This window comes from Balaenoptera borealis, assembly GCF_965194805.1.
Source record: "Balaenoptera borealis genome assembly, chromosome: 9".
In the NCBI taxonomy this organism is placed as follows: Eukaryota; Metazoa; Chordata; class Mammalia; order Artiodactyla; family Balaenopteridae; genus Balaenoptera; species Balaenoptera borealis.
The window spans coordinates 107365485-107392604 of NC_138873.1; the positions used below are offsets into that span (position 1 = coordinate 107365485).

The window sequence follows — 27120 nt, forward strand, 5'->3', positions numbered from 1 at the left end:
CCTATGGCCAAATGCTTTTCATCCTGGGTCCTGGGCAATAATATATAATTTATGCAGGGGAATATTTAACTAAATCTCCCTATCACATTGTCTCTAGACAAGAATTGTCTTTTCATATCTGAAGTCCTAGCCCTAAGATGAATGTATGTTTTTTTTTAATATCAAATATAGGGAAAATTGAGAAGTATTCATGTACTAGAACAAAAGATATACTTTCTTTTTCATATAGAATGATCTCTGTCTTTCCTGGAGACACCAGATAAACCTGTAAATAACTTAAAACTATCATCTAGTGAGTGACTTTTGTCTTAGAAAATGACAGTTATTAACTGAAGCAAAAGATGTATATTTAGATCATTGCTTTATGAAAAGAAGTTTCTTGTATAATTATCTTTTAATTGAAGCCACTTAGAGCTGTGAGAACCTTTAATATACCTTACAGATGGACTGTAGGAGTTGAGGCTGAAAATAATATATGAATATACGATGTTCAAAGGGTGTCATTTGCACAGAATGACTACGATAAACCTTTTTTTAGGATTCACACAATAGAGGCAACTGTGGCTGGCAGTGGGAGGCATAAAGTGAAAAAAATCAGGTTATTTCAGAAACACACCTACTCTTTAAACCATGACCCTAACCACATCTCTCTATATAAAGAGCAAGGAGGCTTAATCCAGAAGTATAAAAAGCAACTATTTTTAGACTTCTTCTTTTTTTTTTTTTTTTTTTGCCTTTCGCTGTTGATCTTGTCAACAGTATTAAATGTGAATGACACAGAAACTTTTAAAGCTTGTCCTTTGGAGAAAAAATGCTCACAGAGTACAGCAATGTGAGCAGATATAATCACTGACAATTATAATTTTACAGGAAATATTAAAATTATAAAGCTTTCTGAACTACTTCAGTGACTAAAATAAAAGAATTAAAAAAATAAAGCCCAAGGGAAACAGAAACCTTGATGTATCCATGGGGGCTTTTCTCTCCACTTGAATAAAGCTACCTACAAAATCTTTTATAGATATTGGTAAATGGCTTTAGGAACATTTCCGCATTGTGTTAAAAAATACCGACCACTACTCAAATAATTGACAGCACCTCAACAGCCTGGAAAGTTGCTCTTCAAGCCTCTTGATTTTTATATTCTTTCTACATATGAAAAAGATTTAGTGTCTCTTTAAAACAAACGTGGTTGAGGATGACTTCTAAATATTTAAACATTTTGATAGTTTCTAACAACAGTGCTGTATAAAACTTGAGTTAAGTGTGTGGTGTTAAGAGCATGGACCCTGGAATCCAACTGCCTGAGCTCAAATCTTGGTACAATTTAGGAGCTAAGCAATCCTGGGGAACTCATGTCACCACACTGTGTTTCTACATCTTCATCTGTTAAATGTGGATAATTATGGCACCTCCAATGGTCGTTTTAAAACTCAGATGAGATAATTCATGTAAAAAATAGTCCCATGCTTGCCATAAAATAGGCATTTAATAAATGCTATATTTTGTTGTAATTGTCATTATTTTTTAAAAGGTAGCAATTCTGTAACTATAACTGTAGAAATTTAAAATTTCTGAAATCATTTGCCTATTTATATTAATTGGATATCATTTAAAAGGCAATTCTGTCAGGAAATGTAAATGTTCTCTAATTATTACATACTTCTTTGTTTTGAATAATTGTGGACAGCTATGTTTTTACCTTGTTGACTGTTGAGGATTATAGTTACAGAAGGAAAAAGAAAATTCTTCTGTGGTTTCAGTTTAATTTAACAAGCACTTTGAGAAGATACCTCTGTGTGTCAGACAATGTGCTGGATATTACAGGGTAAACAAATTGAAAAAAGACACTACAGGCCCTTTAGGGGTTTATGGTCTAATAGAATGGATAAGATAAGAACACAAACACTATAATAATGTAAGATGGAGCAAGATTACTTATATGAGGTTTGAAAGTAGAGATCATATCATGATTGCAGTTATCTGAAAAGAATTCAGGAAGGAGAAAAGAAAACAATTTAACAAAAGGATTTAGGGAAAGCATTTAAAGTTATAGAAGTGCATAAGTCAGGAAGTAAGAGCAAGATCCATGGGCTTTCTTTGGGAAATGGTGAGTAGTTCATTCTGGTTGGTATTAGGGACCTGCAGCAGGAGAGGAACAGTGGGATGGACCACACTAGTACTTCACAGATCATACTGAGGTTCTGCATAAACTACAGCAAGAATATATTTTCAAATAGTATGTTATAGCTGAGCTCAAAAGAAAGACAGAGAAATACTTAGACAGAGAAATACATCAGAAATGAGGGGAAAAAAGTGAAAACCAGAGTGATAGGGGAAAGCTGATGCTTCAGCAGCCTGGGAGAGTTTCAGATTATATGTGAGTCCTAGGTACTGGATGCTGAGATTCTAAAACTGTCTTGGGTTTGCTGACAAGAGCCCTTTCCACACAAGTCGTGATACTATACCTAGCTCCCTGCAACAAGCTGGCACTATCTTGATTGCTCTGGCTTCATGGGCAAGAAAAACTCTGTAGGTCTAGGATATGTCGAAGCAATTTAAATTTATACAAGGTTTTGGGAGGAAGAGGAAAGAAATGACCTTTCAGAAACTGAAACTCTTATCTGAACCATAAACAGAAGGAATTAACATGGAAATTAATGTAAAATGATCCAGTATCATTGAACTGCCTGAGGCCTTCATCCTCAGAGAAACACACTCAAAGCTAGTCTTTAAGAACTCTTTCACAAAACAACAACATGCGGGTCCCAAAGGATAAACACACATTAATGAATATGAGTTGGCAATAATTACAAATATCATGAGAGAGAATTATCAAATGCAAGAATCAAGAAAATTAGCAATGCAAGAAGTAGAAATATTAGAAAATATGAAAGAAATTATAACATTTGTTTAAAATAATTTGAGTGATAAAAGAAAGAACAGAAAGCACAGTTAAGAAATGAAAGACTGAAAAAGATGAGCTAGAACTTCTATAAGTGGAAAATATTGTCATTGAAATTAATGAACAGAATAAAGAGCCAATTAGACACAATTGAAGAAGAAATTAGTGATCAGAAGTTAGGTTGGGAAAAAGATCACTCAGAAGCCAGAATAGATAAAGAAATGAAAATCATAAAAGAGAACTTAGAAAATGAAGAGTAAAAAGAGAAAGTTTAGTATATAGTTAATAGAAATGTATATAATATAATGGAAATGTATTCCAGAAAGAGACTCCATAGAGATTGTAGGAGAAGCAACATTCTATGAGTTAGTGCTTAAGAATTTTCCAGAGTGAAGACAGGTAATACATTCAGATTAAAAAGAATCATGAATAAATACATGAAAATCCACATAAACTTAATCCTCATTGTACTAAAAACACAAAGAAAAACACTAAAAGCTACCACAAAGAAAAGACTGGTAATTTACAGAATATCAGCTGTCTAATTTGCAACAATAGAGGCACTAAGTCATATTATGAAAATGCAAAGGGAAAAATAAACACTCCCATGAAAAAGATCAACTGAAAGTGAGCATAACTTTAAAAAATGTAAGTCAAAGACTGAAAGAGTTACCATTCACAGAACCTTACTAAAACAACTACTAAAAGGTTAGAAGAAAGGAAACTGTGCTCGGAAAGAAGAAGAGAATGTAAGAAGCAATGGTTGAAAAGCAATAGTGAATAAATAGATTGGATTAAAATTATTACAACTGACCAAGCTGAGGTGTCGGCACAGCCATTTCTCACTAGGCACTCTGATCTGAAGTGCAGGGTCTGAGGCCTCTGCATGAAGCACCCTGTGAACAAGTGAAATTAAATGAAGCACAAAGGAAAAGGAAAAAAAAGCAAGCTGCAAACCCTCTGAAATAAATGCCTCTGCACCTCTAGCTCTTGCAGAGGTTGGCATCATCAGTGGAGTCTACTGTTGCAGGGGGACCTTCAGGATGGCGGAGGAGTAAGATGTGGAGATCACCTTCCTTCCCACAAATACATCAAAAATACACCTACATGTAGAACAACTCCTACAGAACACCTACTGAATGCTGGCAGAAGACCTCAGACTTCTCAAAAGGAGAGAAAATCCCCACGTACCTGGCTATGTCACTGACAGGGTCTTGTTGATCTGGCCTGGTGTCAGGCCTGAGCCTCTGAGGTGGGAGAGCTGAGTTCAGGACATTGGACCACGAGAGACCTCCCGGCCCCACATAAAATCAGTTGGTGAAAGCTCACCCAGAGATCTCTGTCTCAATGCTAAGACCCAGCTACACCCAATGGCTAGCAAGCTCCAGTGCTGGACACCCCATGCCAAACAACTAGAAAGACAGGAACACAACCGCACCCATTAGCAGAGAGGCTGCCTAAAATCATACTATGTTCACAGACACCACAAAACACACCGCCAGACACAACACTGCCCACAAGAAAGACAAGATCCAGCCTCATCCACCAGAACACAGGCACCAGTCCCCTCCACCAGGAAGCCTACACAAGCCACTGAACCAACCTCACCCACTGGGGGCAGACAACAAAAACAACAGAAACTACGAATCTGCAGCCTGCAAAAAGGAGACCCCAAACACAGTAAGTTAAACAAAATGAGAAGACAGAAAAATATGCAGCAGATGAAGGAGCAAGGTAAAAACCCACTAGACCAAACTAATGAAAAGGAAATAGGCAGTCTACCTGAAAAAGAATTCAGAGAAATGATAGTAGAGATGATCCAGAATCTTGGCAATAGAATGGAGAAAATACAAGAAACATTTAACAAGGACCTAGAAGAACTAAAGGGCAGTAACACAAAAATACTAGGGGACTTTAACAGCCCAATTACACCAATGGACAGATCATCAAAACAGAAAATAAATAAGGAAACACAAGCTTTAAATGACACAATAGACCAGATACATTTAATTGATATTTATAGAACATTCCACCCAAAAGTGGCAGAATACACTTTCTTCTCGAGTGCTCATGGAACATTCTGCAGGATATCTTGGGTCACAAATCAACCCTTGGTAAGTTTAAGAAAATTGAAATCGTATCAAATATCTTTTCTAACCACAACGTTATGAGACTAGATATCAATTACAGGAAAAATACTGTAAAAAGTACAAACACATGGAGGCTAAACAATACACTACTAAATAACCAAGAGATCACTGAAGAAATCAAAGAGGAAATTAAAAAGTACCTAAAAATAAATGACAATGAAAACACGATGACCCAAAACCTATGAGATGCAGCAAAACAGTTGTAAGAGGGAAGTTTATAGCCATACAATCCTACCTCAAGAAAAAAGAAAAATCTCAAATGAACAACCTAACCTTACACCTAAAGCAATTAGAGAAAGAACAACAGAAAAACGCCCAAGTTAGCAGAAATCATAAAGATCAGATCAGAAATAAATGAAAAAGAAATGAAGGAAACGATTGCAAAGATCAATGCAACTAAAAGCTGGTTCTTTGAGAAGATAAACAAAATTGATAAGCCATTAGCCAGACTCATCAAGAAAAAAAGGGAGAAAACTCAAATCAATAGAATTAGAAATGAAAAAGGAGAAGTAACAACTGACACTGCAGATATACAAAGGATCATGAGAGATTACTACAAGCAACTATATGCCAATAAAATGGACAACCGGGAAGAAATGGACAGATTCTAAGAAAAGCACAACCTTCCAAGACTGAACCAGGCAGAAATAGAAAATATAAACAGACCAGTCACAAGCACTGAAATTGAAACTGTGATTAAAAATCTTTCAACAAACAGAAGCCCAAGACCAGATGGCTTCACAGGTGAATTCTATCAAACATTTAGAGAAAAGCTAACCCCTATCCTTCTCAAACTCTTCTAAAATATAGCAGAGGGAGGAACACTCCCAAACTCATTCTACGAGGCCAGCATCACCCTGATACCAAAACCAGACAAAGATGTCACAAAAAAAGAAAACTACAGGCCAATATCACTGATGAACACGGATGCAAAAATCCTCAACCAAATACTAGCAAACAGAATCCAACAGCACATTAAAAGGATCATACACCGTGATCAAGTGGGGTTTTTTCCAGGAATGCAAGAATTCTTCAATATATGCAAATCAATCAATGTGATAAACCATATTAATAAATTGAAGGATAAAAACCATATGGTAATCTCAATAGATGCAGAAAAAGCTTTTGAAAAAATTCAACACCCAATTATGATAAAAACTCTCCAGAAAGTGAGCATAGAGAGAACCTACCTCAACATAGTAAAGGCCATATCTGACAACCCCACAGCCAACATCATTCTCCATGGTGAAAAACTGAAACCATTTCCTCTAAGATCAGGAAGAAGACAAGGTTGTCCACTATTACCACTATTATTCAACATAGTTTTGGAAGTTTTAGCCACAGCAATCAGAGAAGAAAAAGAAATAACAGGAAGCCAAATCAGAAAAGAAGAAGTAAATCTGTCACTGTTTGCAGATGACATGATACTATACATAGAGAATCCTAAAGATGCCACCAGAAAACTACTAGAGCTAATCAATGAATTTGGTAAAGTAGCAGGATACAAAATTAATGCACAGAAATCTCTTGCATTCCTGTACACTAAAGATGAAAAATCTGAAAGAGAAATTAAGGAAACACTCCCATTTACCACAGCAACAAAAAGAATAAAATACCTAGGAATAAACCTACGTAAGGAGACAAAAGACCTGTATACAGAAAACTATCAGACACTGATGAAAGAAATTTAACATGATACAAATAGATGGAGAGATATACCATGTTCTTAGATTGGAAGAATCAACATTGTGAAAATGACTATACTACCCAAAGCAATCTACAGATTCAATGCAATCCCTATCAAACTAGCAATGGCATTTTTCACAGAAGTAGAACAAAAAATTTCACAATGTGTATGGAAACACAAAAGATCCTGAATAGCCAAAGCAATCTTGAGAAAGAAAAATAGAGCTGTAGGAATCAGGCTCCCTGACTTCAGACTATACTACAAAGCTACAGTAATCTAGACAGTATGGTACTGGCACAAAAACAGAAATATAGATCAAAGGAACAGGATAGAAAGCCCAGAGATAAACCCACATACATATGGTCACCTTATATTTGATAAAGGAGGCAAGAATATACAGTGGAGAAAAGACAGCCTCTTCAATAAGTGGTGCTGGGAAAATTGGACAGGTACATGTAAAAGTATGAAATTAGAACACTCCCTGACACCATACACAAAAATAAACTCAGAATGGATTAAAGACCTAAATGTAAGGCCAGACACTATAAAAGTCTTAGAGGAAAACATAGGCAGAACACTCTATGACATAAATCACAAGGTCCTTTCTGACCCACCTCCTAGAGAAATGGAAATAAAAACAAACAAATGAGACCTATTGAAACTTAAAAGCTTTTGCACAGCAGAGGAAACCATAAACAAGGTGAAAAGACAACCCTCAGAATGGGAGAAAATATTTGCAAGCGAAGCAACTGACAAAGGCTTAATCTCCCAAATACACAAGCAGCTCATGCAGCTCAATATCAAAAAAAAACAAAAAACAACCCAATCCAAAAATGAGCAGAAGACCTAAACAGACATTTTTCCAAAGAAGATATACAGATTTCCAACAAACACATGAGAGGATGCTCAACATCAATAATCATTAGAGAAATGCAAATCAAAACTACAATGAGGTGTCACCTCACACCTGTCAGAATGGCCATCATCAAAAAATCTACAAACAATAGATGCTGGAGAGGGTGTGGAGAGAAGGGAACCCTCTTGCGCTGTTGGTGGGGATGTAAATTGACACAGCCACTATGGAGAACAGTATGGAGGTTACTTAAAAAACTAAAACTAGATCTACCATATGACCCAGCAATCCCACTACTGGGCATAGACCCTGAGAAAACCATAATTCAAAAAGAGACATATACCACAATATTCATTACAGCAATATTTACAATAACCAGGACAAGACATGGAAGCAACCTTAGTGTCCATCAACAGATGAATGGATAAAGAAGATGTGGCACATATATACAATGGAATATTACTCAGCCATGAAAAGAAACGAAATTTAATTATTTGTAGTGAGGTGGATGGACCTAGAGTCTGTCATACAGAGTGAAGTAAGTCAGAAAGAGAAAAACAAATACCATATGCTAACACATATATATGGAATTAAAAAAAAAAAGTTCTGATGAACCTAGGGGCAAGACAGGAATAAAGACACAGACATAGTAAATGGACTTGAGGACATGGATAGGGGGAAGGTAAGCTGGGACAAAGAGGGAGAGTAGCTTTGACATATATACACTACCAAATATAAAATAGAAAGCTAGTGGGAAGCAGCTGCATAGCACAGGGAGATTAGCTTGGTGCTTTATGACCACATAGAGTGGTGGGATAAGGAGGGTGGGAGGGATATGCAAGAGGGAGGGGATGGGGGATATATGTATGCATATAGCTGATTCCCTTTGTTATACAGCAGAAACTAACACAATTGTAAAGCAATTATACTCCAAAAAAGATGTTAAAAAAATTATTACCATTTATTGTAGTTTATTTCTAATCTCATAGTGCTGTGGTTAGAAAAGATGGTTGATATGATTTCAATTTTCTTAAATTTACCAAGGCTAGCTTTGTGGCCCAGGATGTGGTCAATCCTGGAGAATGTTCCATGTGCACTTGAGAAGAATGTGTATTCTTCTGCTTTTGGATTGAGTGCTCTATAAATGTCAGTTAAGTCCATCTGGTCTAATGTGTCATTTAAAGCTTGCATTTCCTTACTGATTTTCTGTCTGGATGATCTGTCCATTGATCAAAGTGGGGTGTTAAAGTTCCCCACTATTATTGTGTTACTTTCGATTTCTCCCCTTATGGCTCTTAGTATTAGCCTTATATATTGAGGTCCTCCTATGTTGGGTGCATATATGTTTACAATTGTTATATCTTCTTTTTGGTTTGATCCCTTGGTTGTTATGTAGTGTCCTTCTTTGTCTCTTATAGCAGTCTTTATTTTTAAGTCTATTTTGCCTGATATGAGTATTGCTACTCCAGCTTTCTTTTGATTTCCATTTGCATGGAATACTTTCTTCCATCCCATCACTTTCATTCTGTATATATTCCTAGGTCTGAGGTGGATCTCTTGTAGACAGCATATATACAGGTCTTGTTTTCATATCCATTCAGCCAGTCTGTGTCTTTTGGTTGGCACATTTAATCCATTTACATTTAAGGTAATTATTGTTATGTGTGTTCCTATTGCCATTTTCTTAATTGTTTTGGGTTTGTTTTTGTAGGTCTTTTTTCTTTCCTTCCTCTTTTGTTCTCTTCTCTTGTGGTTTGATGACCATCTCTGGTGTTGTCTTTGGGTTGATTTTTCTTTTTTGTGTGTGTATCTACTGTAGTTTTGGGGTTTGCTGTTGCCTTGAGGTTTCGATATAGCAGTCTATATATGTACAAGGCTGTTTTAAGTTGCTAGTCTCTTTCCCACCTAGAGAAGTTCCTTTAGCATTTGTTGCAAAGCTGTTCTGGTGGTGCTGAATTCTCTTAGCTTTTGCTTGTCTGTAAAGCTTTTGATTTCTCCGTCAAATCTGACTGAGAGCCTTGCTGGGTAGAGTATTCTTCGTTGTAGGTTCTTCCCTTTCATCTCTTTAAGTATATCATTCCACTCCCTTCTGGCTTGCAGAGTTTCTGCTGAGAAATCAGCTGTTAACATTTTGCGATTTCCCTTGTATGTTATTTGTCGTTTTTCCCTTGTTGATTTTCATAAGTTTTCTTTGTCTTTAATTTTTGTCAGTTTGATTACAATGTGTCTCAGCATGTTTCTCCTTGGTTTTATCCTAACTGGGACTCTCTGTGCTTCCTGGACTTGGGTGGCTATTTCCTTTCCCATGTTAGGGAAGTTTTGGACTATAATCTCTTGAAATATTTTCTCAGGTCCTTTCTCTCTCTCTCCTCCTTCTGGGACTCCTATAATGTGATTACTGGTGCATTTAGTATTGTCCCAAAGGTCTCTTAGGCTGTCTTCATTTCTTTTCATTCTTTTTTCATTATTCTGTTTTGTGGCAGTGATTTCCACTATTCTGTCTTCCAGGCACTTATCCATACTTCTGCCTCAGTTATTCTGCTATTGATTCCTTCTAGTGTACTTTTCATTTCCATTATTGTATTGTTCATCTCTGTTTGTTCTTTAATTCTTCTAGGTCTTTGTTAAACATTTCTTGCATCTTCTTGATCTTTGCCTCCATTCTTTTTCCAAAATCCTTGATCATCTTCACTATCATTATTCTGAATTATTTTTCTGGAAGATTGCCTATCGCCACTTCATTTAGTTGTTTTTCTATGGTTTTACCTGATTCCTTCATCTGGGACATAGTCCTCTGCCGTTTCATTTTTTCTCTCTTTCTGTGACTGTGGTTTTCATTCCACAGGTTGCAGGATTATAGTTCTTCTTGCTTCTGCTCTCTGCCCTCTGGTGGATGAGGCTATCTAAGAGGCTTGTGCAAGCTTCCTGATGGGAGGGACTGCTGGTGAGCAGAGCTGGGTGTTGCTCTGGTGGACAGAGCTCAGTTAAACTTTAATCCACTTGTCTGTTGATGGGTGGGGCTGGGTTCCCTCCCTGTTTGTTGTTTGGCCTGAGGTGACTGAGCGCTGGAGCCTACAGGCTCTTTGGTGAGGCTAAGGGCTCACACCATTGAGTCCTTCACAGAACTTCTGCTGCCAGTGTCCTTATCCCCACAGTGAGCCACAGCCACCCACTGCCTCTGCAGGAGACCCCCCAACCGTAGCAGGTAGCAAAGAAGACTAGTTGAAAGGAAATAGCAGCATGAGGTGTTGGTATTTAAATAAGATACCCAACTTCATGCCATATTTTTGAGATAGGGAAAGATTGAAGAAGAATGAAGATTGAAGAACAGGTGGGTTTCAAAATTATAGAGGTTAACCATAGGGTGAAATCATGGAGATGAAAATTAAGGATGCAAATAAAGGAACAGTATGAAAATAGAGAAAGGTGAGGTGAGCAAACCCAATCTGAACTCTATTTCTTCATGATCCATAACAGCCCAGCAGATAAACATGGATTTGTCATTCTAGAAAAAGGTAGTGAAAGGGTAGGCACAAGGTAAGGACTCTTCTGATATGGAAGGAAGATCAAGAGACTGGAATTTTTTTCCACCTGAATATGTTCTGGATCTGTCTTATCTGAATACCCTTTATATCCTTTATAAATGCTACCAGTAGCCTATGCTAGTGTGTACAAACATTACAAGGTATTGTTATGCCTTGGCTGGGTGCCTTCCACTGACAATGCCAGGAAGGATGCTAATTAGTGCCAATTGTGAGAGCTGGTGTTGTGGTCTGGGCACATCTGTCTCCAAAGAGCGGGACTGAGAACAGTTCATTCCAGCTGTCAGATGGCAGTGATGTTATTAATTTACTACTGACTGGGCCACATTTAGTGCTGACCCAGACGTGAAAGACTGCCTTTCCTAGCTCTGATTAGCTGAGCCAGCCAAAGCCTTCTGTGCTATTTTTACTGCAAACAGAAAACATGTCTGAATGTTGTATTCCTCAAGGTTCAAGTCAATGTCGTGATGCTTTTGTTTGCGGGTAAGGATGAATTTTGTCTACGTGAGTTAGACCCTCACAGACATAGGTAGGTGTTGCCAAAATAACAGATAGGGAGCTGAGTTGAGTAGTCAGATGAAGTTTACCTTGGCGACCGTTGCTGCACCACATCCCTAGTGGAGAACCATCTAAGTGCTCCTTGGTTTTGAGCATCTCAGCTGTGGTTTGCATTGCCAGCACCAAACTGAACACTGAATTCTATGACATTTTTTAAGGTAGACCTTATTAATTTCATTTCTCTTCAACATTTCACACTCCACCTGCTGAAGCAGACACTTTTGAGCCCAGGAGCTTCACTGTCTCTGTAGGTCAGGTAGTTGATTTACCTCATGCTGTTTGATATCAGTGTTTTCTATGGACTCTGTTGATGAACAGTTTAGGATGACTTCCAAGTGACTTCCCATGACCTTACATGAGCTTAGAAGGACTCATTCAATAATTTGTTCATTAATTCTTTTGTCCAAAATATTGAGTATGTCTTCTAGGTACTGGAATGTAACAGTAAATAAAATACACAAAATCTCTTCTTTCACAAGTTCTAATGGGGGAAGCAGAAAAACAAATAAGCCAAAAGATAGATGCACAATAGTAGGTAAGGTTGAGCACTAAGAAGAAAGGTGAAAAAAAAAAAAAAAAAAAAAAAGAAGAAAGGTGAGATATTTTTTTTAAAAAGGTGAGATACATAAATTAATACCTAAATAAATAGAAGGGTAAGATCATTGAGAATGACAAGGATACCATTTTAGATAAGAAGTTAGATAAGACCTCTCTGAGGAAATGACAAAAAGCATTTGGATCTCTGTGGGAAGACTGTTCCAGGCAAAAGGAAAAGCGCATGCAAAGGCCCTGAGACAGGCCTGTATGAAATGTTGTTGAGGAAGATCAAAAAGACCAGAGTGACCAGAGCACAGTGAATCAGGGGGAAAGTGTTAGCAGTCTCCAGGAACCAGATCATGTAGGGCACACAGACCATGATGAAGCAGGGAGCTTTCCCGTGTGCAGTAGCTGTGCTGACTATGGTAGGCTTGTGTGAGTTCATTTGAATTTTTTTAAATGATTTTAAAAACTTTTAACCATATAGGCATATTTTTCAAGGCTTAGAAGATACATGAAAAAATGAGTCTCTGATGGCTTCAATTACATAAATAATAAGTTGAAAAGTTTAAATAAAAACCTAGGCAGGCCTGGCTCCAAAGCCCATTCCATCATATTCTGTCACAAAGCTCTAGTTAGAATATCGTAACTGAATTCACCCTACCAAACTTTTACAGTGCTGTGTTCTAAGGCTGTGAGGAAAGCAAGGAACCTACCCTCAAGGTTCGGAAAGACCACCCACAGAAGACATATAAGCAAATGATTATATTTAATTCAGTGTGATAGAGTGGTTGATGTATATATGAATTAAGAGACAGCACAGACAGGAGTTGATTAACGCTGTTTAGATATTTAGAAGAACCAGGACTATTTGAGTGGTGTATAAACATGAGACAACGTAAGGGAGGAGGTTAGCATATCCAGTGCAAAAATAGGATGTTATAGCACACATGACCTGAACAGGAAATTGCAAAGAGTTATCACTAGATTAGAGGCAGGACTGAAGGTCAACCTGGTAGCACACATCATCGTGGTACACTAGCTGGCATCTACTGGAGGTCAGCATCCTTTCTGATTGGCCAACACAGTGTCTGCATCTTAAGATGGGCATTGAGACCACAGAGATAAGCAAGGATTAGATCACTGATGTCTCACCCATCCTCTGGCTTTAGTCAGGGCTTGATGGCTGCCACTGAGGGGAGACAGGAGAGAAATGAAATAAGAAAATGGCAAGAAACAAATTCCCTATATATGTTATGTTTTTTTAACGTAACACGATGGGAACAGAGAATGTCTCTGAAGATTTTTATTTTCCCAAAATATTTTTAGACAGAGCTTTAGAGACTAGAGAAAAGTTAAATATCTGAAGTGTCAAGATAGCCCTTTTTAAAATCCATTTTAAAGAAAATTCCTAACTTTAGGATTCGCTCAGATTGACTGCCATACTTCAAAGGATTTGCTGGCACTTTTCTTAATGGGAAATTGATGATTATAGTTATTACACTTTAACCTTTCTAGTCCAGTCTTTCTCTGGTGTGTTAGTTCTTGGTTATTTCATGATCCTTTGATAAGTCGTTGTTATCATAAATTTAACAATGCGATGACAAAGACTAACCTTCTAGTAAACAAGTAAACATTTAACAGATCCGTGCTATCACTTTACCTTCTCTTTCCTTAACATTCTTCCACATGATAAGTTGCTTTTCTTCCCTTGGGCTGGAGGATAAGCAAATATGAAAACTGACAGCATGTTTCCCTGGCCATCAAACTAATTTAAGCTTGCATCTCAATAGTTCATTCTGCTGCTGAAGACCTATCTGAGAGGTTTTTGTTTTTGTTGTTGTTGTTGTTTTTAAATAAAGCCAAAATAATCTAGCTTTCAGTCATGTCTGTCATAGTAGTCCTTTAAAGTTTAACTAAATGTCTTTCTTAAGCTAAATGTCCTCGTGAAAACTCTTTTTCATTTTTGCTACTGTATAAAGATGTCTTTATTTTAAGAGGTAAGGCAAAAATTATTAACCTCAGCTTGTTAATATAAAAGGATACTTTGAAGTGTTTATAATCTCCCATCTCTGCTCACACCTCACTGAACAATCTCCCCTGTTTACCACGTGCAAAACTTTTTTATTTTTATTTCAATTAAAAACATAAATTAACACATGCTTTCTGCGAAGTGTTAAATTATGTTTTCTGGAAACTAGAAAAGGCAAGTCCGTCAAGTCAGCCAAAGTGTGGACATGGGTGCAGAGGTCTATCCATGTGAGTTTGGGGTACACACAAATTAGTTCTGAAATCCTCCCAGGTCTTTTAGTGCTATTGGAATGTTGTCCCTGCAGTTTTCAGTACATTCGTTTGATGGATATATGTGAAGAAACAGTAGTGAAGATTCTGATGTTTATTCCATTCTTTTGACCATCACAGATCAAAGAACACCTTGCGAAAGGGCAGAGAATGCTGGCAGGTGATGGGATGTCCCAGGTCACCAAGACACTGCTGGATTTAACTCAGAGGAAAAACTTCTATGCAGGTGATCTTCTGATGTCCGTGGAAATCCTCAGGAATGTGACAGACACGTTTAAAAGGGCAAGTTACATCCCTGCATCTGATGGCGTCCAGGTAAGGGAGGTGATTCCATGAAGGAAAAACAAGTGAGCTTGGGATCTGTTGTGGTCCTGAGAAGCCAGTGCAGCCACCATGGGGGCTCCCTGGCCTGGAGGGGAGGTTGCTCACTCCTGGAAGGCATCCAGGCCGTGCTCAGCTGAGCTCTGGAAATGACCTCAGCTCCTTAGTCATTCTATATACCTCGGTGTCATCAACCGTAAAACGCACGTAATGCACCTCCAGGAGATAGGGAGTGAGAACGTGTGTGAAGTGATTTGAGTCCTCAGCAGAAAGGCACTATAGCAAATTCCAGGTCATAGCGTGGATATTTTATTCCCACATTTAATATCACCATCTTCCCATAGGAAACTATTAAAAGTACATTAAGCATAATGAAGGCACATTAACTATAGCATGCGGAGAAGACACACTTGAAGTTTTGTTTGGGGTTTTGCTATTAGAAGGGGGAAGGCCATGTTTAATTCTGTGGAACCATTGCCTGAAAATATCAGGCGAGTAGAGAACTGTTCTGGGTAGGAAAATAAGGAATTCAGTAACTCCCCACAGCATATTTTTCTTGTCATGGAAGACTTCTAGAAGAGCATCATTTATTTCCATAGTAAAGTTTAAGTACTCATCCAGTTTTAGAATTGCCTTTGCCATTAAGACAAAGCTTGTTGAATGGCAAAAAAGGCATATTTAATGCAACTCTAGTTTGCATTTCAGATAAACTCTTCTTGCGCCTAGGCTGAAATGTACGCCTGCCAAGAACGTTGAGTTGGCTTTTGCATTTCCAGCATAATGTTCTTCCTGTATCTTGGCATGAAGTTCATTAAATAAAGTTTTGGCAAAACTCCCACATCAGGTAGTCTTCTTTCAGCCCACTCTTCCTTTGGGAGTTTTATTTGCATTTCACTTGGAGAATTCAGAGGGTGGGTTTTTTGTTTTGTTCTTTGTTTTTCTTTTGTTTTGCTTTGCTTTGATCAGCTATTGAGGGAAAGAGGAATAGAAGGCTTTTTGGAATCATGGAATTATTCATAAATAATATTAAATGCCCTCATTTGTATAGAGGTGCATATAGTATTTAAATTATATGCATATACTGCTGAAAGTAGCTGCAATGAGAGTTAGTGGACTGCATTCTATATTATATCACCAGCGTCCAGGAATACATTTTTAATTGTAAAAATACATTGTAGGGAGGGGAGGTGGAAGATTACTGTCATTTGAGCATTTCAGAGATGCATTTGTGAGGTTTTTTTGTTTTTATTTATTTTTTTTGGCCACACTGCATGGCTTGCCAGATCTTAGTTCCCCAACCAGGAATGGAACCGGGCCCCTGACAGTGAAAGTGCCGAGTCCTAACCACTGGACCACCAGGGAATCCCCAAGATGCTTTTGTTTCTTTACAAAGAATGAAAGAGTTTTCCAGTTTTAAAAATGTACTAAGTAAGCCAAGTACAACCTTTCCCTGTAGTTCTGAGATACTTCTATCCATTGGCATTTACATTGAAAAATAGCATCTGAAGCCCTTGACATAAAATACAAGCTGTAATTTTGAAAAACCTCAGATCCTTGTGTTCACGGTTGAAACATCAGGCAGAAGGGTGCAGGCAGTGAGCTCTCAGGCCTCTTCGAACCCTCGTGAGTGTAGGGCTTTAAGATTTTTAGGTGCTGAAATTCAGGAAACTAAGATTCCCAGGTTGTATTGGGGACATATTATGATTGAGTTTCTCATTGGAGTGCACAGACTCCATGAACAATTAGTGTAACCACAGCCTTCGGCATGGACATCAGCTGGCTTGACTTAAATAGAGCAACGTGGCTGATGGTGGTGGTGTCCTTGTGGCATGGTCAGAAATACCTTCCTCTGTTTCTCTCCTACTCTCTCCTTAGTCCTCCACATGCGCACAGAATTCTCAGCAGGCTGGCGTGCTAGTCATTCACAAACAGGAGCTGTGTTTTTCTCTTTCACTGTCTTTATTAGTGTCTTTTCGGGCACCTGGAAACCTTCCTCTTCTGGAAGTCCTTCTTCTTCTGTCTCTGCCCGTCAAACTCCTGGCACAGCTCCAGCAAGTCTTTCTGATTGCCAGAACTGCAAGCCCCAAACTCCATCTGAAAATGACCTTTCTCACCTCTGAAATTCTAGAGGACTTTGTACCACTTTTATTCTACTTTCCACAAACAATTTTATACAAATCTTTTGGACGTATTTGTTGTCTTTGCTTGATTACAGCCTTACTGCGACTTCAGTCCTCCACTTTCAAGGGCTCTCGGAACTTCTGATCAGCTAGCACCTCAGGCTTCACATGGAGTAAGCTAAACTCATCTTGAGTGCCACATTTTCTTGTATTTTCTACTTTGCCTTGTAGAATTAGTGGTCCGTGGGCTGGAACTGTAATGTCATCTTGACTTTTCCCTTCTCTTCCTTTCCTGTTGGGTCAGCCTACGCGGTACCTCTTCCATCCGTCTTTCCTCTCTCTTCCCACTGCTGTTTCCCTCTCTTGGCCTCCAGTTACCCCAGCCTCCATTATTTCCATGGCCTCTTTCCTTTCATCCTCCCTCAGATCCTTACCAACATCCTTACTCATCTTGTACACCATGGTCCTATTGGCTGTCCCAGGACAGCCCTGATTCTGTCACTCCTCAGTCAGAAATCTTCAGCGGGGCTCCAAGGCCTCCTCAAAGACAACCCGAAGCCTGTGTCTTGGTTTCTAGTACGCCCGCCGTACGTAGGTCACCTGCTTTTCCAGCTGTGTGCATGGACTACTCTTTCCCTTCACAGACTTGGAGCCAAGTGAACTACTTCCTGCTTCCTGGATGCACTGTGTGTTCTTAGCTCCGGGCCTTTGCTTCCTCTATGCCTTCAGACTGGCTTGTCTGTCTCCGTCTCCTAAATCAGTCTCTTGGTACAGACTCTGGGCCTCTGAATTCCAGCAGCACTTTTCCTCCTGCATCTCTTTATGTCTTGAGTAATTAGTACTCATCTGCAGATCTTTGAAAAAGAAGAAATATCCCTGATCCACCTTTGGATACTAGCTGAGCTCCAGGTCCTCCTGCCCCCAAACAGGAGTCTTGACTATAGAAGCTGCTCAACAAATGTTTGTTGAATTAATTAACAACAAAATTAATAACTACATAGATACCACCATAGAGCTTTTTTTATCCTTTTTTTTTTTTAAACTGGGAAAAGAACAAAGACCAAAGAGAGATTAAGAAAAACTATTTAAAGAGAATACATTCTTTTAAATCTAGTTATGTGCAAGACATTTTATGTAAAATGCCTGGTGATGCTGGATTCAGTAAACAATTGATTTAATACATTGATGAAAGTGAGATAGTATAGCTACACCCTGTTAAAATTGGGGGAAAAAATAAAGTGTACTTTTATGTCTTGGAAGGATGAAACATAGTAATAGTTTTATTTTGGGAAACTGGTAGAAAATTACTCCAAAAGTCCCTTCCCTTCAGGCATATTCTTTCCAAACCTTGGGGCTTGGTCATATGACCAAACCTCTGCCCGTATTGGTCCTCTATGTAATTTATTCTTCCCATTTCCAATCTGATGCAAAAGTCCTTCAAGATCCAGCTCAAAAATCATTCCTACTCAAAAGTCTTCTCTTCAGATCTCAGGCAGAATTCAGTGTTTTCCTAATTGTCTGGTCTTTTTGAAACCTTGTAAATATTCCTACTAGAGCAGGTCTCTCACATAACATTGTAGTTATTTGTTTTCAGGCCTCCCTTCAGCAGCAAATGTTAAGCTTGTGGAGAGACAATTAGGTCCCTGGGGCTTAGCTTGGCACTTGGAGCATAGTAGACATGCAAATATTTGTTCAAGTAATTAGTGAATATGAGTAATGTAGTAATATTTGAGGAATTTACTTCACAAAAAACTAAGAAGAGTACTCTGAACATCCAATTAAGAGAAAGGAAGAAAAGGAGAGGAAAAGTTGTCTTTTTTTCCACCCCTGGGAAAATTCATACTGAGTCTCATTCTATCAGCGGAGGATGAACTCACGACACCCACACCAGCAACTTGACAAAGTTGAATCAGACACGCAAGTTGAAATTCCAGTTTGTCCAATAAATATCCTGATGTCTTCAGATACATTACTTAATCTTTCTCTACCTTATTTCTTCGTATCTAAAGAAGAAATAGTAGTACAGTCTATTCTCTTTAGTCACAGTAGTTATATTCTTTAAAATGAAAGAATACTGAATCATTTACTCATAGGGAAACTACAGGATGGGTTCCTTCAAGAATCTGTCATATAATTTTCATCGACCAATTAATACATGACCTGTTTTATGTGTGTTTCCATTATTGTTATACGTATAACTATATATGTTATTATTATATATACATTGTGTATATATATATATATATATATATATATATATATATATATATATATATATACTCATGCCTTATCTAACACACATATTTTCTCTATAATGCATAACACAGCCTTCTTGGGTTTACGAATACTAGATGGACCTCCAGCACTATGCTGATGGCCATTCTCAACAAGAGAATTTACCAACAAAAAATATGGAAAGAAACCTGAGTATTCAATAGACCATGAAAAGGGCATGTTTACAGTATATGAGCTGAAACCAAAACTCAGAGCATGGCCATGTGACCTGAGCTGGGTGCTTGTGCATGGGGTGACTCAAATTCACCACTGTGCATGTCCTTGAAGCTATGAGCTTTGATTTGGGGGTTACAAATAAATTTTAGTGAGGAGTTGAATTTGCAAATACGGAATCCATGAGTAATGAAGTTCGATGGTAACTATTTTCCAGTGTTGTTGTGAGGCTTAGAAGTAATTCAGGTTAAATACGTAACAACCCATACATGACGGTATTTGTGAGTCGACCAGCAGAGAGTAGGTGCTCTGTAATGCCCTTAGTTCTGGCATTGTAACTCTTAACATAAAAGTAAAAGATGGGCCTTGCTCTCAAGCTGCTTACAACGTCATTGAAGGAAAAGATAACTCATGAATGAGGCTAGATCGGTAATGAGGAAGAGAGATATGAGTTCAGTGTCTCACTTCCAGGAACTCTCAAAACATAGAATCTGAACTGCAGCAATAAGAAAAGATTCATGGGAGCCTTAGGCCTTGAGATAGAATTTGGAGAAACAAGCTGGGTGCAGAAACAATAATCAAACTCCAGTCAAAGCCACAGAAATGGTATGAGTGAGGCACATTCAAAAGACCACAGTTGGTAAAAAATGGAATTCACATTGAAAAATGTCAATCGTGAAGGCAGGAGAATCAAAGCTAGAGGAGAGTTTGGATGCTATTCTCTATAAGCAAAGTTACTAAATGTGAGTGCTGTTTTTGGAAAGATGGTCTGGCCGAGGTGGATAAGGGTGACTAGTGAGTAACGGAAGATTGGGGGAAAGAAACCCATGAAAAGGCTACAGCAATGACCTAGAGGTTGGAAAAAAGAAAGCATGTTTCAGTAACAGTGGACCAGAAAAGCAGGCATGATCCACTTAATGGAATGAAAGACAGGCCCCTGAGACAGCTTATATTTGGGGGTAAAGAAAGAAAAATTGGAAAGAATACATACATGGAGTATCCACAGAGACTCCTTGTTTAAAGTTGCCCTCAAACTTCCTGGATGCAAGGATTTGTCTCTTTTCAGGCATCCTTTTGTTCCCTGACAAAACTTCTATTGGTCTAACTCAGTGTTTTCCTAATGTTTTTGACTATGACCCACAGTAAGGCACACAGTTTACATCAATATATAATTGAAAACTAGACTTTTACAAAATAATATTTCCCTCTTCTGTGGGTAATGCACTCTTGTATTTTCTAGGCATTCCTATTTGGTTATGAAAAGTCGATCATGACCCTCAAACAGGTCGCCACTCAATGTTTGAAAATCACTTGTTTGTCTAACATGTTCTCTAGGCTTGAAAATTCATTTCCCAATGATTAAGATTAAATAGGAAGCTCAAAACTCAGCTTCCAATTTCTTTCTTAAAGGCAAACTACATTCTAAATAAAATTCTCAGAGTTAGGTGATCAAGAAATTAACCCGAAAGCAGAGTTGGTGATTTCGGATAAGCCAAGCATCTTCTTTGCTAAAACACTTGACGGGCAAGCATGTATGTTGGATATTTCTCATGCTACCCATCAAGCACTAGGTGAGGATCCTTGAGTATTATTTCTCTGATGCTTTCAGTGAGAGATGCTTTTACGTTTTGTATACAAAAGAGTGGTCTGATAAATGGGGAAGCAGTTATGGCTATGACAATCCAAAGCCATCATGTAATGCTGAAACTAATTCTCTTGACTAAGTAAGATCTAGTACGGGCCCTTTAGGTTTGGAATTGTAGTATAACTCTAGCCTACAAGACAGTACCTTATGACTTGAGATCCTCTGCTTAAAGAACATTGTGCAGCAGAAGATTAATAATTTCCTGGAACGTAAGTAGGAGAGGTAGGGAAGGAAAGCGTGATGACTCAGAGTGCCTGCTCGTGGTCAAAATCCCGAGCTTCTGGTCAGGGCTCTGCTACTGGTTAACTATCTGATGCTGGCCAGGTGACTGGACCTCCCTGTGTTGCCATTTCTCTTCCACTGTGTTGGATGCTGGTACCTATGCACAGTGCTGATGTGAGGGTTGAGTTACTGTGTAAAACTTACACAGCACATGGCACAGAGTAAAAGCTCAAGGAACATGGTGATGACCCTTATGATCTGGGAAGGTGAGATTCTGGTGGAGCAAACACCTGAAGCATCTCCGGACCACAGGTGTCTGCTGCCAGGGCAGACGTGTATTTTGCTATCGCTCCTGGGAACAAAGGAAGGTCAAATATTCTTCATGGTACCACCTATGCAAGAATGGGCCACTGCTTTTTTCCCACTCTTTTTTTCCCCCACTCTTAGTAGAGGAGAAGGGCAGGGAATGTATCAAGGAGAATGGAAGTCAGAAAAGAAGTGTTAGTCCTTAAGGCCGGTACCACAAAGCCATTTAAAAGTTAGCCAGCAAGTGGATGAGAGGATGGCTTCAATCAATAGCCAGGATTCCTGGATCTGTGGGAACCAAGTTGAGCCCAAGATGGCAACTCCCAGCTGACAATCGCTCCAAGTCACAAACGGCAGTCATTTCAATGCTTCCAGCCTGAGACGGTTCCCTAGTCTTTCTCTGTGGTAGAGAGAACGTGTACAACTAAAAGCTCTTTCTAGGTAGTGTTGAGAATGTGCCCTTATTATAAGATGGAAAGAAGAAATTCAACACCAAATACCTGCCTTAAATGGGTGAGATATTAATAAACACATCTTGCTTCACCCACCAACGTGAGTAAATCCTACCATGAACAAAATTTGGAAGATGGCTGCAGGCTGAGAGGAACTGAGAATGTCCGTAGGTAAATACAGAGTATTCACAAAGATGGGGGAAAAAAGAAGGGCGACTAAGAAGGTTAGGTGTTTGTGGAATGAAGCCTATCAACTGGTACATGCCATGTGATGTACATGAATGACTAGGGTGGAGCTTAAGAAAAATATGATAAAGCGTCTGATAGGTAGTTTTGTCGTTTCAGAATCCCTCATTATTTCCATCAGAGTTAAGAAAATGTTGAGATTTGCCTGTGCACAGTGTACAGGTCATCTTCTATTGTGATTCCATTTATTATTAAATTTTTCTTTTAAAAAATTAAGGGGGAATGTATCAGTTTGCAGGGCTGCCATAATAAATACCACAGACTGGGTGGTTTAAACAACAGAAGTGTACTGTCTCCCAGTTCTGGAGGCTGCAGGTCCAAGATCAAGGCGTGGGCAGGTCTGCAGGCAGCCGCTTTCTCCCTGTGGCCTCACATGGCCCTTTTCTCTGTATGTGTCACCCCTGATGATTTTGTGTGTCCAAAATGCCTCTTCTTACAGGAACACCTGTCAAATCAGATTAGGACCCAGCCTCATTTTAACTTAATTACCTCTTCAAAGGCCCTGTCTTCAAATACAATCACATTCTGGGGTACTGAGGGTTAAGGGCTTCCGCACATGGATCAGGGGCAGACACAATTCAGCACACAATAGGGGATCTTGAAGGAACTGTGAGAATTTCCCTTTAGGCAAGGAAGGTATGTGCCAGGCATCTTCCCAGGGACAGGACCGCTATGGCTCTGCTTTCAGCATCCCAGGGGTGAACCTGTGATGTGTGTGTGTTTCCTGCCCAGGTGGCCCTTCGGTGTGTCAGCCAGGCCTGCCCAAATGTGGTGATCCCTTCTTACCTCATGCCTTGTCTGGATTTGAGGAAGATTTTGCCACACTTGTTATGATGTTTTTATGATTAGCTGCTCTGCAGGGCTCCCTCTTGGGAATAATTGATGATCATATTTAATCATATTAGCATCACTAACTGTTTTACCCTTCATCTGTAAAGCAGCACCAAGCTTGGCCCCCTAAGTGCTGACAATAGATGCTGCTTCTCTCCACTCCCCCATCCCAGTTGTCACCTGCACCTCAAAGCAGACCCACTCTCTGCTTGCTCTCTCTGGAGCCCTCCATCCTACACTTGCCCTGGAAAGACTCGTAGCATTGTGTAGAAAGTTGCCCATCCAAGCAGCTCCAAAACTCCACAGGTGGAGCTGTCTTCCATCTCGGCAGAGCAGTGAGATTAGTGGGAAAGGCAGCCTGAGATTCCTGGACCCCTGTTCCATGTTGTTTCCAAAATGAGTCAGAGCTTCTGTGATATCTGTGACTAAAATGAGAAGAAAAAACAAAGATGTCCTTAAAGACTCTGGGTTTTTTTCTCTTAAACTAGTGAACGTTAGGGAATATATGCTTCAATAATCTGCTCTCACACCCTCTGGATCTGGCCTATGACACTGGTCTGTCTGGGACAGTCCCGCCCTGTTGGCAGGAGCCCTCTGACCACAGCCTTCCAGGCTGGTGACCCAGCCTGCTGGGGACCCCATGGCTGACCTTCTGACCCTGATACCCCAATCCCTTTGTCCCCTCATTGATCCTCTGGTTTTCCAGTGCATCAGCTTCTTGTCTCTGAATCATATTCTCCATATATCTTGGTCTCTGATGCCTTCCAGGGGACGTCTTTAATTATCACCTGCTGCTTCCTGAATCCTTGAGGGTTTCTCATTGCCAATGGCCAGTTGATGTGCTTCTAGGATAGGTATTCTAGACAAAAGATTAAACCAGAGTGACGTGACTTTTTGTCCTGATCCGTTGAGAGACCACCTATTAAAAAAAATAGGCAAAGCACTCTTTAGGGATTATTTAGCTTTAAAAAATACAGTAGAACAAGCCTAAGATTATTTGTGTAATAATATTCCTCTTACTCAATTTTATTTCTGTACACTTTCTTGACTGGGAGGCTAAGAAGTAGAGTCATAGTCCAATCACAGGGATCGGACATCAGTTATCCAGGCCCTAATCTGTAACCTGGGTGTGTTCCTGGTTTTGCACATCTCACGTGCAAGTGTCATCACCCAAATGCATGGAGGCTAAAAAAATACAGGAGACCAAGGCATTGTATCTTGGACTCTCTTTGGGTTTTCACCTTGCTGCGGACTTGGTCCATCTCATCTGACTTAACCTCCCCACTGCAGAGTCCTTCTGCCCCCCTTCCTACTTCCTTATCCCTAAGCCCTCATCTCCCTCACCTGGCCCTCTTCCTGTCTATTTTATCACCAGTGTTTTAACTTTGAGTTCATCCCATTCAGCTCTGTTCCTGGTCATTTTAGTTTTCCCCCCAAAGGCTCCAGGTTTCAACTAGGATTAAGGATTCACAAGTTTTGACCTTTTGAGCTTCAGGCTTGTAGGGACAGCGGCAGCGGGGCGTCTGCTCTCAGCTCTATCCCAGGCCCCTCACGCTCGGCCGGAACAGAGCTGAGCCCACCGTGCCCGGGCACACGCAGCTCTGCTGTGTCTTCTGCGTGTTCAGCAGAGCTGTGTGTCCTCTAGGAACCAGGACCTGGTCCCGGTTCTGCCCTCTCCCTCCGCCACCACGACACCTTGTTCCCTAATCAAGCCAGCAGACAACACGGGCTCCTTTCTGACCTCCCCATTTTCACTCTCACAGTCCTGTACTCTGTTTTCCACTCAGCAGCCAACGTTAGATTTTTATTTTTCCTGAAACTCGTGTCACATAACTATGGTGGGATCCAGGCCCCTCTCTATCTGAGCCCCTGCCTCTCTTTTTCATCCTGTATTAATATTCTCCCCCACCCCCTCTCTAGCTCCCTGCTCAAGGCCATGCCAGCTGCATTGCTTCCTCTCTGTTTGTGTTCCTTCGCCCCACTGTTGTTCTGGGGCTCTCTTCGTCGGGCCTGCACATGACTGCCGCCTTCATCACTCTGTCCTCAGCTCAGATGTCACCTCCTCAGAGAGGTCTTCCCTGCTGACTGTTCCTCCTGAAGCAGCCTTGTGCACACACACACACGCACAAATGCACATACACACATACACACACCCACATGCACACATCCACACAGTCACACACACACACATACACACGTGCACAATTACACATACAAACACACATACACATATATACACATAAACACATACACACAAACACACATACACACGTCCACACAGATACCCACATATACACATACACACGCACATACACACATACACACACCCACATGCACACGTCCACACAGTTACACACACACATACACACACACATACACATACAAATGCATACACACATATACACACGTGCACAATTACACATACAAACATGCATACACATATATACACATACACACGTCCACACAGATACCCACATATGCACATACAAACGCACATACACACACCCACATGCACACGTCCACACAGATACCCACATATACACACACACAAACACATACACACATATACACACGTGCATACATACACATACAAACACACATACACACATATACACGTAAACACATACACACAAACACACATACACATGTCCACACAGATACCCACATATACACATACACACGCACATACACACATACACACACCCACATACACATGCCCACACAGGTGCACACACACACACACACAGCCCTCCCCTGCCCAGTCCCTCCTGGCCCCATACACTATTTTATTTTTGATTCATCACCTTAAGTCATGTTTTAAATTATTACTTACTATTAAATGTCCTTTCTTTACACACCACAGTGTAAGCTCCGTGAGGGCAGGAACCCTCGTGTGTCTTGCTCACTGTTGCATTCCCTGCACTCAGAAAAGGGCCAAGTACACAGTAGGTGCTCAGGAAATATTACTGAAGGAGTGAGTGCCTTTCTGCCTCTCAAGTATCCCCTGGGTCTTTCCTCACCTCCACCCTCACGCCCACTTCTGTCCTCACTGTCTCTCACTTGGGCTCTTGGTAAACTCTCCCCGGGATGTTCCCTTCCCCAGCCTTCTTCCTCCCCAAAGCCCCCAGATTTGCTGCCTGGAGTGTATTTTTCTCTCTCTCCCGATGCCCTCTGCTGCTGAACAAGGTAGCCCTCGCTCCATCAGGGATGGGGTCCACTGTGTTTGGCAAAGAACGAGCTGTGTGTGGAAGAGGAGATCCCTTCCTTGGGAGGGGACCAGGACCTAACATCGTCCACTGTGTCCTCTACTTGTGAGGCCCTACAGTTTCTCAAAAGTGGGTGTCTGTGACCAGGATGGCCTTGAGACTTCAAAATGCCATTCAAATAGGGAGAGTGAGATCCCATATTTAATCAGGATAACCAGCTTTCTGATCTGTAAAAATAAGCACCCTATCTCCTTCCCTGGACCTACAAGAACCCTGGGTATAGAGCAGAGGAAGGTGTTGAAAGGAGGCCACACGTTAGGTGGGTACCACGTATCCATGATTTTTAATTCCCACAGTGCTTATCCTATGGTCTTCTACACAGTAAGCATGCAGTCAGTCAACTTGAAATATTTGAGTATTTACATTTTCCTATGCCTCGTGCTGTACCCTGGGGGCATGGGAGTGAACCAAATGGAAACAATCCCAGCTAAATTATAAACTGGTAGAGAAAAAGCCCTAAACTGATCATCATACAAACACATTGTAATTAGGAATTGTGATATACTTCAAAAGAAATCTACACAGTGCAACTGCAACTCCGCACGTTTGCTGCCCTGTGAGTGTCTCCCTTACAGTTGACTGCTGCCTGCATTACATTAGGGTGAAGGAGCACTTATTCGTCCTTGGATGAGTGCACAGTAGTTTTGCTGGGTTGCTCATGCATGGATGTAGAGGCCGGGAGAGTCAGAGACCATCGTACTAATAATTCCCCAGGTACTGGGGAAAGCTG

General features: G+C 40.1%; 1 protein-coding gene across 3 annotated transcripts in view; it reads left to right on the forward strand.

The window, feature by feature from the left end:
- The window catches only part of ADGRB3 (adhesion G protein-coupled receptor B3), a 790409-nt gene that overhangs the window by 357216 nt on the left and 406073 nt on the right, over window positions 1-27120 (forward strand). For all 3 annotated transcript variants that reach the window (XM_082405028.1, XM_082405030.1, XM_082405029.1), the window contains one exon: window positions 14654-14848. In XM_082405028.1, coding sequence (XP_082261154.1) covers window positions 14654-14848 — 195 coding nt within the window. The remainder of the gene's footprint in view (window positions 1-14653; window positions 14849-27120) is intronic.